At 42.8% G+C, this 12,319-nt stretch overlaps 1 protein-coding gene across 1 annotated transcript in view; it reads right to left on the bottom strand.

Annotated features, from left to right (window-relative positions):
* Positions 1-2,484: 2,484 nt before the first annotated feature.
* LOC121571085 (VPS10 domain-containing receptor SorCS2-like) overlaps positions 2,485-12,319 on the bottom strand; it is a 362,777-nt gene continuing 352,942 nt past the window's right edge. The window contains exons 20-26 of the mRNA XM_041882340.2: positions 11,478-11,601; positions 8,833-8,945; positions 8,431-8,553; positions 5,879-5,978; positions 4,712-4,814; positions 3,566-3,723; positions 2,485-3,143 (exon numbers count right to left, since the gene is read on the bottom strand). Of these exons, the coding sequence (XP_041738274.2) occupies positions 3,079-3,143; positions 3,566-3,723; positions 4,712-4,814; positions 5,879-5,978; positions 8,431-8,553; positions 8,833-8,945; positions 11,478-11,601 (786 nt within the window). The 3' untranslated portion in view covers positions 2,485-3,078. The remainder of the gene's footprint in view (positions 3,144-3,565; positions 3,724-4,711; positions 4,815-5,878; positions 5,979-8,430; positions 8,554-8,832; positions 8,946-11,477; positions 11,602-12,319) is intronic.

Genomic DNA, 12,319 nt, shown 5'->3' with positions numbered 1-12,319 from the left:
AATGTCATTGTATGCTGTAGCGTTAAGATTTCCCTTCATTGGAACTAAGGGGCCTAGCCCGAACCATGAAAAATCAGCCCCAGACCATTATTCCTCCCCCACCAAACTTTACAGTTGGCCCTATGCATTCGGGCAGGTAGCATTCTCCTGGAATCCGCCAAACCCAGATTCGTCCGTCGGACTGCCAGATGGTGAAGCGTGATTCATCACTCCAGAGAACGCATTTCCACTGCTCCAGAGTCCAATGGCAGCGAGCTTTACAACGCTACAGCCGATGCTTGGCTTTGCGCATGGTGATCTTAGGCTTGTGTGCAGCTGCTTGGCCATGGAAACCCATTTCATGAAGCTCCCGACGAACAGTTATTGTGCTGACGTTGCTTTCAGAGGCAGTTTGGAATTCGGTAGTGAGTGTTACAAACGAGGACAGGCAATTTTTACGCCTACCACTTTGCGGCTGAGCCGTTGTTGCTCCTAGACATTTCCACTTCTCAATAACATGACCAGCATGACCAGGGCAGCTCTAGCAGGGCAGAAATTTGACAAACTGACTTGTTGGAAAAGTGGCATCCTATGATGGTGCCATGTTGAAAGTCACTGAGCTCTTCAGTAAGGCCATTCTACTGCCAATGTTTGTCTATGAAGATTGCATGGCGGTGTGCTCAATTTTATACACCTGTCAGCAATGGGTGTGGCTGAAATAGCCAAATCCACAAATTTGAAGGGGTGTCCACATACTTTTGTATATACAGTGCATTTGGAAAGTATTCAGACCCCTTGACTTTTTCCATATTTTGTTAGGTTACAGCCTTATTCTAAAATGGATAAAATAAAACATTTTCTCATCAATCTACACACAATACCCCATAATGATTAAGTGAAAACAGGTTCTTAGACATTTTTGCAAATTCATTACAAATAAAAAACAGGGCCAAGTGGCGCAGCAATCTAAGGCACTGCATCGCACTACAGATCCGGGTTCGATCCTGGGCTGTGTCGCAGCCGGCCGTGACCGGGAGACCCATGAGGCGGCGCACAATTGGCCCAGTGTCGTCCGGGTAAGGGGAGGGTATGGCCGGCTGGGATGTCCTTGTCCCGTCGCGCTCTAGCGACTCCTTGTGGTGGCCGGGCGCATGCACGCTGACTTCAGGTCGCCAGATGTACGGTGTTTCCTTCGACACATTGGTGTGGCTGGCTTCCGGGTTAAGCCAGCAGTGTGTCAAGAAGCAGTACGGCTTGGCAGGTCGTGTTTCGGAGGACGCATGGCTCTCGACCTTCACCTATCCCGAGTCTGTACAAGAGTTGCAGCGATTGGACAAGACTGTAACTACCAATTGGATATCACAAAATTGGGGAGAAAAAAGGAGTAAATCGTACCCCCCCAAAAAAAAACAAAAAATAATAATGCTAATAAAAAACAGAAATACCTTATTTACATAAGTATTCAGACCCTTTGCATTGAGATCTGAAATTGAGCTCAGGTGCATCCTATTTCCATTGATCATCCTTGAGATGTTTCTACAACTTGATTGGAGTCCACCTGTGGTAAATTCAATTGATTGGACAAAATTTGGAAAGGCACACACCTGTCTATATAATGTTGACAGTGCATGTCAGAGCAAAAACCAAGCCATGAGGTGGAAGGAATTGTCCGTAGAGCTCCGTGACAGGATTGTGTCGAGGCACAGATCTGAAGGTCCCCAACAACACAGTGGCCTCCATCATTCTTAAATGGAAGAAGTTTGGAACCACCAAGACTGTTCCTAGAGCTGGCCGCCGGGCCAAACTGAGCAATCGGGGGAGAAGGGCCTTGGTCAGGGAGGTGACTCTTTGGCCTGAATGCCAAGCGTCACGTCTGGAGGAAACCTGGCACCATCCCTACGGTGAAGCATGGTGGTGGCGGCATCATGCTGTGGGGATGTTTTTCAGAGGCAGGGACTGGGAGACTAGTCAGGATCGAGGGAAAGATTAACGGAGCAAAGTACAGAGAGATCCTTGATGAAAACCTGCTCCAGAGCGCTCAGGACCTCAGACTGGGGGCGAAGGTTCACCTTCCAACAGGACAACGACCCTAAGCACACAGCCAAGACAACGCAGGAGTGGCTATGGAACAAGTCTCTGAATGACCTTGAGTGGCCCAGCCAGAGCCCGGACTTGAACCCAATCAAACATCTCTGGAGAGACCTGAAAATAGCAGTGCAGCGACATTCCCCATCCAACCTGACAGAGCTTGAGAGGATCTGCAGAGAAGAATGGGAGAAACTCCCCAAATACAGGTGTGCCAAGCTTGTAGCGTCATACCCAAGAAGACTTGAGGCTGTAATCACTGCCAAAGGTGCTTCAACAAAGTACTGAGTAAAGGGTCTGAATACTTATGTAAATGTGATATTTAAGTTTTGTATTTTTAATACATTTGCAAAAATTTATAAAAACCTGTTTTTGCTTTGTCATTATGGGGTATTGTGTGTAGATTGATAAGGGGGGAAAACGATTTCATCCATTTTAGAATAAGGCTGTAACGTAACAAAATGTGGAAGAAGTCAAGGTGTCTGTATAGTGTATCTGGGAACTACCTAGTGTGCAAAAAGAGTCAGTGAAAGACGAGTCTTACAGTACCGAGCGTTCTAAATAGCAAGCCAGTGGGCGGGGCGTCCTCTCTGTGATGTCACTGGAACTCTCTTTCCTCACTGGGTGGCGTCCAATCAGTCTCAGAGGGGTTTAGCCAATGAGAACACACAGAGAAGACATGACACTGGGTGAAAGGACACAAGAACACTGGGTGCAATGGACACTGGGTGCAAGGATACACTGGGTGCAGAGTTGGCCCACACCCCCGATGTTACAGTAACGCAGTGGAGGGAGGGATGAGCAGAACGAAGGATAAGAGTCCCTCTGCTCCCGGAGAGGAGGAGAGAGAGGGAGGGAGTAATGCTAGATTGTAGTACTGGGGTGGTTTATCTCTTCCTCTGTAAGGGGAGCGGTGGATTGGTTGGTCAGACAGCAAGACGGAGGAGGAAGGCAGAGTAGAGTTCCCTGTGCTCGTTAGCATGGCTAGCTGGTTAGTGTGTCCGTGTTCAGCCATCAGCTTGTCAGGTAGCTGTGCAGCTCTCTAGAGTTGATGCTCAGCACCACGCCCGAGTGGTTACCTAGCAACAACGAGAGAGAGGAAGTGGGTGAGACCAGAGTCGAGGGTCGATTGGTTTTGAAAGGGAAAATACCACCTGCTTCTTTATCTTGCAACATTAAAGCATATTTCCTTGATTGTTTCAACTTTCTCTTTGACTGGATGACTGGTTGGTTATCGTTTAGCCAAACCATAACTAAAATTTTAAAAAAGTAACTATTTTATTAATATTGCCCATTGATATAGGTATTAGAATGCTTAAAATGTTTTAACTTTAATTCACAATATCATTATGAGTTTAGTAGCATTTATGAAAAATAAGAAAGCAATTAACCTATACCTTGCATTGTTAACTGCCTGGGCTCGTGAGTGGTAGCAGGCTGTTCTGTTAGTGGTAGTGGGGGTTAGTCCTAATCCTGATCAGGGAACAGAAGGCGGGGCTACCTTCTGCGTTACCTAGAGTCTGCGAGTCCAGGTCGTCGTCGATAAACTCCTCCCCCTGGATGATGTGCTGCGTGTCCTCGCTGTGATTGACAGGGCTGGTCATCTCCTGCTCCTTCTCGTTGTGCATCTGGGCGTACACGTTCCGGCCGGGCAGCTTGCTGAAAAACAGCGGGGGATAGGCATCCTCAGTCCTAAGCCAAGGACTGTGGGATTTGTAGTTTTGATGAGAGGTTGTGGCTGGAGTTGTAGTTCATGTTAATTAAGTGACAGATTGTGGACTTTGTGCATCGGATGCAAAGTAGGTGCTATTGGTGTGACTGGTGAACAAAAGACAAATCATGCACAACATATTCATGTAGAATCTAGATGAATCAAGTACATGCATTTATGTATTCTATAGACAGTACATCTATATTCATCCAGTTATGTATTCACCTACTATATCTTCATACATGCAGTTATGCTTTCATCTGTAGTCATGGTTATGTTTTCATCTGTAGTCATGGTTGTGTTTTCATCTGTAGTCATGGTTATGTTTTCATCTGTAGTCATGGTTGTGTTTTCATCTGTAGTCATGGTTATGTTTTCATCTGTAGTCATGGTTGTGTTTTCATCTGTAGTCATGGTTATGTTTTCATCTGTAGTCATGGTTGTGTTTTCATCTGTAGTCATGGTTATGTTTTCATCTGTAGTCATGGTTGTGTTTTCATCTGTAGTCATGGTTGTGTTTTCATCTGTAGTCAAGGTTGTGTTTTCATCTGTAGTCATGGTTGTGTTTTCATCTGTAGTCAAGGTTGTGTTTTCATCTGTAGTCATGGTTGTGTTTTCATCTGTAGTCATGGTTGTGTTTTCATCTGTAGTCATGGTTGTGTTTTCATCTGTAGTCATGGTTGTGTTTTCATCTGTAGTCATGGTTATGTTTTCATCTGTAGTCATGGTTATGTTTTCATCTGTAGTCAAGCAACGCTTCAGAGGAAGACTTGTCAGTCTAGTGCCCAGTGCATATCTCAGATATGTGAGTCTAAAATAGCCTGGTCCCAGATCTGTTGTCAAGTCAAATCATGTTTTGCATGAGAATTCCATAAGGAGTTGGCCAGAGATCAGAAACAGACTGGCATCCATGCAGGCTAAGTCTATAAGACACACCTCTTGAACTTGTATAGGATGAAGGATCCGGTAGCGAGGAGGCTGATGAGGAACATGACAGCCAGAGCCCAGACACCAGGACCTGCCACTCCACCCTGAGAACCTGCAGGGGAGAAAAACAACACACACACAATATGATATGACACACACACACACACACACACACAGGAAGACACCATTATGATGATATGACACACACACACACACACACACACAGGAAGACACCATTATGATGATATGACACACACACACACACACACACACACACACAGGAAGACACCATTATGATATGACACACACACACACAGGAAGACACCATTATGATGATATGACACACACACACAGGAAGACACCATTATGATGATATGACACACACACACACACACACACACAGGAAGACACCATTATGATATGACACACACACACACACACACACACACACACACACACACACACACACACAGGAAGACACCATTATGATGATATGACACACATACACACACAAGCATAGACAACACACATCAGATGGGAAATGAACACAGACACACAGGGTAGGTAACACACACACCCTCACACACAGTGGGCACACACACACCTCCTGAGGATGTGGCTCCCTGAGACCCAAACAAGATTATATCTGCCATGTCACAATTAACACCAACAGAATGCTAACACTCCATCCACTCTGCTTAGATAAACACCACACAGTGTTCAACAGACAACACACACACACCACACAGTCAGGATAAGAGATCGGCAACCAAACTGTCCAAGAAAAGATAAGGTTAAAAAGCAAACAGAATAGATTAGACATCATTGAAACATATTGTTTACCTCTGCAGATATTGCGAAAATAACACTGAAAGCAGAGAGCAGAGAGCAGGTAACAGGAACCCACAACCAATCAGATTGGAGGAAAGCAGGAAGTAAAGGTGAGAAAAAAGGTTGTGTGGGGTGACTAACACGCACCGGTCTCCGTCGCTCTCGTGGGCGACTCATTAGCTACTAGTTCTTTGAAATAGATTGATAAAAACTAAATGATCCATTCATAGTCAACATGAAACCAAATAATTAAATGGAGAAATGATATATTATTAAATCATATTTACAACATCACAATGGCATGATTACAGGAATTGGAACGGTAATACAGGATGCTTTGGTTACCTGCGTTAGGGTCAGCTAGCGTCACCAACACCTGTAGACCTCCTCGTACGATGAAGCTAACGTTGTTCTCATTGAAGGCCTGCTTGATGGCAGGGATACGCTGTGGAAGAAATATACAACTCAACCATAAAATTCACACAGTTCATACAGAGGTAAATTCCTACAGTGAGTGAGACTAGGGACGCAAAGGGATGGTATTTTACTGGAACATTTTGGTATCTTTCTAGGATTTTATGTAATCTATCACAAGACATCTAGTGGCCATTTTGGGTACTTCAGATTATCACAGGGGTCTGTAATTTTCTCTGGCCCTCTCTGTGGCCTTATCACATGTAAAATATATTAAATAATTAAATAAGAACATAAAAAAATGTTTTAATGACAAAGCTGTAAAACATTATCCTAAATATAAAGCATCAACTTAGTGAAAAAATAAATAATGTATGCACTCACTAACTGTAAGTCGCTCTGGATAAGAGCGTCTGCTAAATGACTAAAATGTACAATGTAAAAAATGAATACCATTGGTGTTTAATATGAGGGTTTCAGCATTGAAAATATTTTATTTTTTACACAGATTTATTTTATTTTGTCAATATGTATTTGTTGTTAATGCTTTTGCGTCAAACTTGTGGCAGTTGCAGAGGTAATTGAAAATAATGAATTTTTTCATTAATTAGGCTATTTTCTCTTAAACCGTATGGTTAATCGACTAGAAACCCAGGGACAATATGGACACAGATACAAAAAAATGAATACTACAGTGGGGAAAAAAAGTATTTAGTCAGCCACCAACATCCAGAAAATCACATTGTAGGATTTTTAATGAATTTATTTGCAAATTATGGTGGTCACCTACAAACAAGCAAGATTTCTGGCTCTCACAGACCTGTAACTTCTTCTTTAAGAGGCTCCTCTGTCCTCCACTCGTTACCTGTATTAATGGCACCTGTTTGAACTTGTTATCAGTATAAAAGACACCTGTCCACAACCTCAAACAGTCACACTCCAAACTCCACTATGGCCAAGACCAAAGAGCTGTCAAAGGACACCAGGCTGGGAAGACTGAATCTGCAATAGGTAAGCAGCTTGGTTTGAAGAAATCAACTGTGGGAGCAATTATTAGGAAATGGAAGACATACAAGACCACTGATAATCTCCCTCGATCTGGGGCTCCACGCAAGATCTCACCCCGTGGGGTCAAAATGATCACAAGAACGGTGAGCAAAAATCCCAGAACCACACGGGGGGACCTAGTGAATGACCTGCAGAGAGCTGGGACCAAAGTAACAAAGCCTACCATCAGTAACACACTACGCCGCCAGGGACTCAAATCCTGCAGTGCCAGACGTGTCCCCCTGCTTAAGCCAGTACATGTCCAGGCCCGTCTGAAGTTTGCTAGAGTGCATTTGGATGATCCAGAAGAGGATTGGGAGAATGTCATATGGTCAGATGAAACCAAAATATAACTTTTTGGTAAAAACTCAACTCGTCGTGTTTGGAGGACAAAGAATGCTGAGTTGCATCCAAAGAACACCATACCTACTGTGAAGCATGGGGGTGGAAACATCATGCTTTGGGGCTGTTTTTCTGCAAAGGGACCAGGACGACTGATCCGTGTAAAGGAAAGAATGAATGGGGCCATGTATCGTGAGATTTTGAGTGAAAACCTCCTTCCATCAGCAAGGGCATTGAAGATGAAATGTGGCTGGGTCTTTCAGCATGACAATGATCCCAAACACACCGCCCGGGCAACAAAAAAGTGGCTTCGTAAGAAGCATTTCAAGGTTCTGGAGTGGCCTAGCCAGTCTCCAGATCTCAACCCCATAGAAAATCTTTGGAGGGAGTTGAAAGTCCGTGTTGCCCAGCGACAGCCCCAAAACATCACTGCTCTAGAGGAGATCTGCATGGAGGAATGGGCCAAAATACCAGCAACAGTGTGTGAAAACCTTGTGAAGACTTACAGAAAACGTTTGACCTGTGTCATTGCCAACAAAGGGTATATAACAAAGTATTGAGAAACTTTTGTTATTGACCAAATACTTATTTTCCACCATAATTTACAAATAAATTCATTAAAAATCCTACAATGTGATTTTCTCATTTTGTCTGTCATAGTTGACGTGTACCTATGATGAAAATTACAGGCCTCTCTCATCTTTTTAAGTGGGAGAACTTGCACAATTGGTGGCTGACTAAATACTAATTCCATTTCAATTTCAGTCAATTCAGGAAGTACACTAAAATTCAAATTCTCTTCAATGCTTTTCAATGAGGAACATTTTGAATTTGAATTGGAGTTTGATTTACTTTTTGAATTGACTGGAATTTAAATGGAATTGACCCCAACCCTGATATACATTTCAAAAAAGTTATTCAAGTATAAATTAACAAAGTTACAATAGATTGCCATAAATGTTCTGTTAATTACCAAAATGACTGAAGATTCTGGTAAATTACCTGTAGCTTTGCAACCCTAAGTGAGACTACAGTGACACTCATGAGTGTGTCAATTAGTTAGGTAGTGTGTGTGTGTGTGTGTGATAGTGTACCTTATCCACAAACACACTCCTCTTAGCGCCCTTGCTCTCTGGTGGGAGAACGTACAGGTCAGCTGTGGTGGGCAGGCCCCGCTTCACCATGGTTACCAGGGACTCCTGGGGGATACCTGTGATCTGGGGGTCAAAGGTCACGGTCAGAAACAGTCCCTTATGGGACTTGTGTCCCATGTTACGACCTGGGTCATGTTCAAACTAGCATGAGCCTTTTTTATTGGACAACTTCTGATAGTCCCTCCTCCATCTCCAAATGTGTTTTCACATTTCATGATTATCATGTCTATCAAATATAATAATTTAACCAAACAGAGGCCAATGCAGATACTATCATTATGTATCCTAAATAGAGTGGTCCTGTTAAGTTAGAGCATCGGGTCATGTACAGTAGAGACCCACCTTTGCCAATATCTTGGTGACCACCTGACCCACGTCCTCCCTCCACTCTGGAATGTTGGGGTTGAGTTTGTCCAGGTTACTGCTGAAGGCCAGGGGGATGACCTGGAAACGGTCTGGGATCAAACAGAACACACAGGAAGTCAACACTAAAGGCGGCCATTTTGGGTTACAGCATTCAGATGAACAATAACGGAAACCTCCATATTAATGATACCATATTCATTTCTATTGTTTGGAGGCTTTAGAATAAGTCAACCGTTTCTCATTATCCTACATTGACTGCTTCTGCAGTATGTTTATTCTGTATCATCAGTTCTCTTGGGGTAAAATAATACAGTACATTTCTGCTCAGTTAGCATTCTCTCATGAATAAATCAAACACCACCACGGACATCATTACCCAGTGACACAGCAGCACATGATGTCATGGAGAACCCAGGAACTAGAGCTATTAAAAACAAAAACAAAAATAAGTAGGCATTGGTCTGAAGCCATAGGAGCACCACAATGCCTACTCCACCCATGCTCTACCAAGGTTTTCCAGCACACAGCTTTGACCTACTACAGTAGCTATGTTGGTGTTTTGTGCTTCACACAATGTGCATGCAGGTTGCTTAGGATCTCAAACAGCCTAGCTAGGACACCGGTAGACAGTGTCCTTCGCCCCCGAAAAACTCAGATAATACTTTTATTTCCATTTTCTTTTGACCCATAGACAATCAGGGGAAATACAGAATTTGTCACACAATTGGGGGGTGAATTGCCCTGTCCATTGCCACTCAACAATGCTTTTTAAGAGCCACCTAATCATTTAAAATAAGCATAAACTGTGCACCGTCATAGGATGCCACTTTTCCAACAAGTCAATTTGTCAAATTTCTGCCCTGCTAGAACTAGGAGCAACAACGGCTCAGCCGCGAAGTGGTAGGCCACACAAGCTCACAGAACTACTGAGTTCCAAACTGCCTCTGGAAGCAACGTCAGCACAAGAACTGTTAGTCGGGAGCTTCATGAAATGGGTTTCCATGGCCGAGCAGCTGCACACAAGCCTAAGATCACCACACGCAATGCCAAGCGTCGGCTGGAGTGGTGTAAAGCTCGCCGCCATTGGACTCTGGAGCAGCAGAAATTTGTTTTTTCTGGAGTGATGAATCACGCTTTACCATCTGGCAGTCCGACGGACAAATCTGGGTTGGCGGATTCCAGGAGAACGCTACCTGCCCAAATGCATAGTGCCAAATGGAAAGTTTGGTGGAGGAGGAATAATGTTCTGGGGCTGTTTTTCATGGTTCAGGCTAGGCCCCTTAGTTCGTAACAAGTCCCCGCAGCAATGTTCCAACATCTAGTGGAACGCCTTCCCAGAAGAGTGGAGGCTGTTCTGGCAGCAAAGGGGGGACCAACTCCATATTAATGCCCATGATTTTGGAATGAGATGTTTGACGAGCAGGTGTCCACATACTTTTGGTCATGTAGTGTACCCTTTATCTTCTTAAAATCTGATTTGAAACCTTACCCTAACCTCATTCCTAACCCTACCACACTGCTAACATTATGCCAAACCCAAACCTTAAATTAGGACCAAAACACATCTATTGCACCTACAAATGGATCTAAGTCTAATTGCCACCTTATGAACTCTGTAGCCTAGTTTGAATTCGACGTCTAGAATCTGAGCCAGGTTTGGGCAAAAAATTGTCTGATGACCCTGATGCTAACGACCCTGTCAAAAGTCCAGTACAGTGGTCCTCTGTAACGGCCAGACGGATCATGACGAGGGTGTTGTGTACCTCAATTCAAGTTGATTTGAGAATTTTCATCGACATTAGTGTCATATATTGAATTTAACATTGATATTCAACCAACGCATATACTGTCATCGTTTATATTACAACTTTTGCTTTGTACAATAACATCATAAATAGTTGTACAGCTAGGTTTGCAAAGCTACCAGTAGTTTACCAAATATCCCAGAATCATCAGAAATTTTGGTAGTTAACAGAAAATCTATGGCAATCTATCGTAACTTTGGTAATTTATACTTGAATAACTTTTTTTAAATGTATTCATATATATCTGTGTCCATATTGTCCATGAGTTTCTAGAAGAGAAAATTGCCTAATGAATGAAAAATGCTCTGCAACTCTTCCAGCTATTGACTTTTTTCACAACTGCCACCTGTTTGATGGCAAAACATTGACAACAAATACATATTGACATAGTAAACTAAATAAAAGTGTGTAAAAAAATTTATAAAGGATATTTCATGCTGAAACCCTCATATTAAACACCAATGGTATTCACTAAGTTGATGGTTTATCTTTAGGATAATGTTTTCTATTCTTTGTCATTCTATTTTTTATTTGAAAATGTAATTATTTATTTCATATATTTTACATGTGATAAGGCCACACCTACGGCCAGAGATAATTACCGACACCTGCAAAACATCTGAAGTACCCAAAAGGGCCACTAGAGGTCTTGTGCTAGATTCCATAAATTCCTTGAAAGATATCAAAATTCTGGTAGTTTAATGGTAAACTTAGAAAGTTTCCAGTAAAATACCCTCCCTTTGCAACCGTAGGTACAGCACACAATAACGTCATACATAAATAATAATTAGGACTGTAATGTCCCCTCTCTCTTACCGTAGACGTGGACGTTCTTGGCGTCCTGCACCATAGAGCGTCCGTTAGAGGCCTGGACAGTGACAGACACCTCTCCTTCCTCAGGGAACCTCGTTATCAGACTGTTCTCCAGGGACATCTTGGGCTGAATGGTGACGCATTAAAAATACATTGATTCGTTCACCAATGCTAAGCTTAGCTTTAGCACCATTCACAAAAGAGAATTTGGACTACGGCTCAGATCAAACCTCAAGGTTTAGCTACCATCACCTACTGGAGCATCATTTAAAACCTGTAGGTTATGTGTGTGTGTCAGTATACATTATCTGTAGGTTGTGTGTGTGTCAGTATACATTACCTGTAGGTTGTGTGTGTGTGTCAGTATACATTACCTGTAGGTTGTGTGTGTGTCAGTATACATTACCTGTAGGTTGTGTGTGTGTGTCAGTATACATTACCTGTAGGTTGTGTGTGTGTCAGTATACATTATCTGTAGGTTGTGTGTGTGTCAGTATACATTATCTGTAGGTTGTGTGTGTGTCAGTATACATTACCTGTAGGTTGTGTGTGTGTGTCAGTATACATTATCTGTAGGTTGTGTGTGTGTCAGTATACATTACCTGTAGGTTGTGTGTGTGTCAGTATACATTACCTGTAGGTTGTGTGTGTGTGTCAGTATACATTATCTGTAGGTTGTGTGTGTGTCAGTATACATTACCTGTACGTTGTGTGTGTGTCAGTATACATTACCTGTAGGTTGTGTGTGTGTGTCAGTATACATTACCTGTAGGTTGTGTGTGTGTCAGTATACATTACCTGTAGGTTGTGTGTGTGTGTCAGTATACATTATCTGTAGGTTGTGT

Source organism: Coregonus clupeaformis, chromosome 8, assembly GCF_020615455.1.
Source record: "Coregonus clupeaformis isolate EN_2021a chromosome 8, ASM2061545v1, whole genome shotgun sequence".
In the NCBI taxonomy this organism is placed as follows: domain Eukaryota; kingdom Metazoa; phylum Chordata; class Actinopteri; order Salmoniformes; family Salmonidae; genus Coregonus; species Coregonus clupeaformis.
Note: the sequence above shows the minus strand (reverse complement) of the source record. Positions and strands in the feature narration are given on the sequence as shown.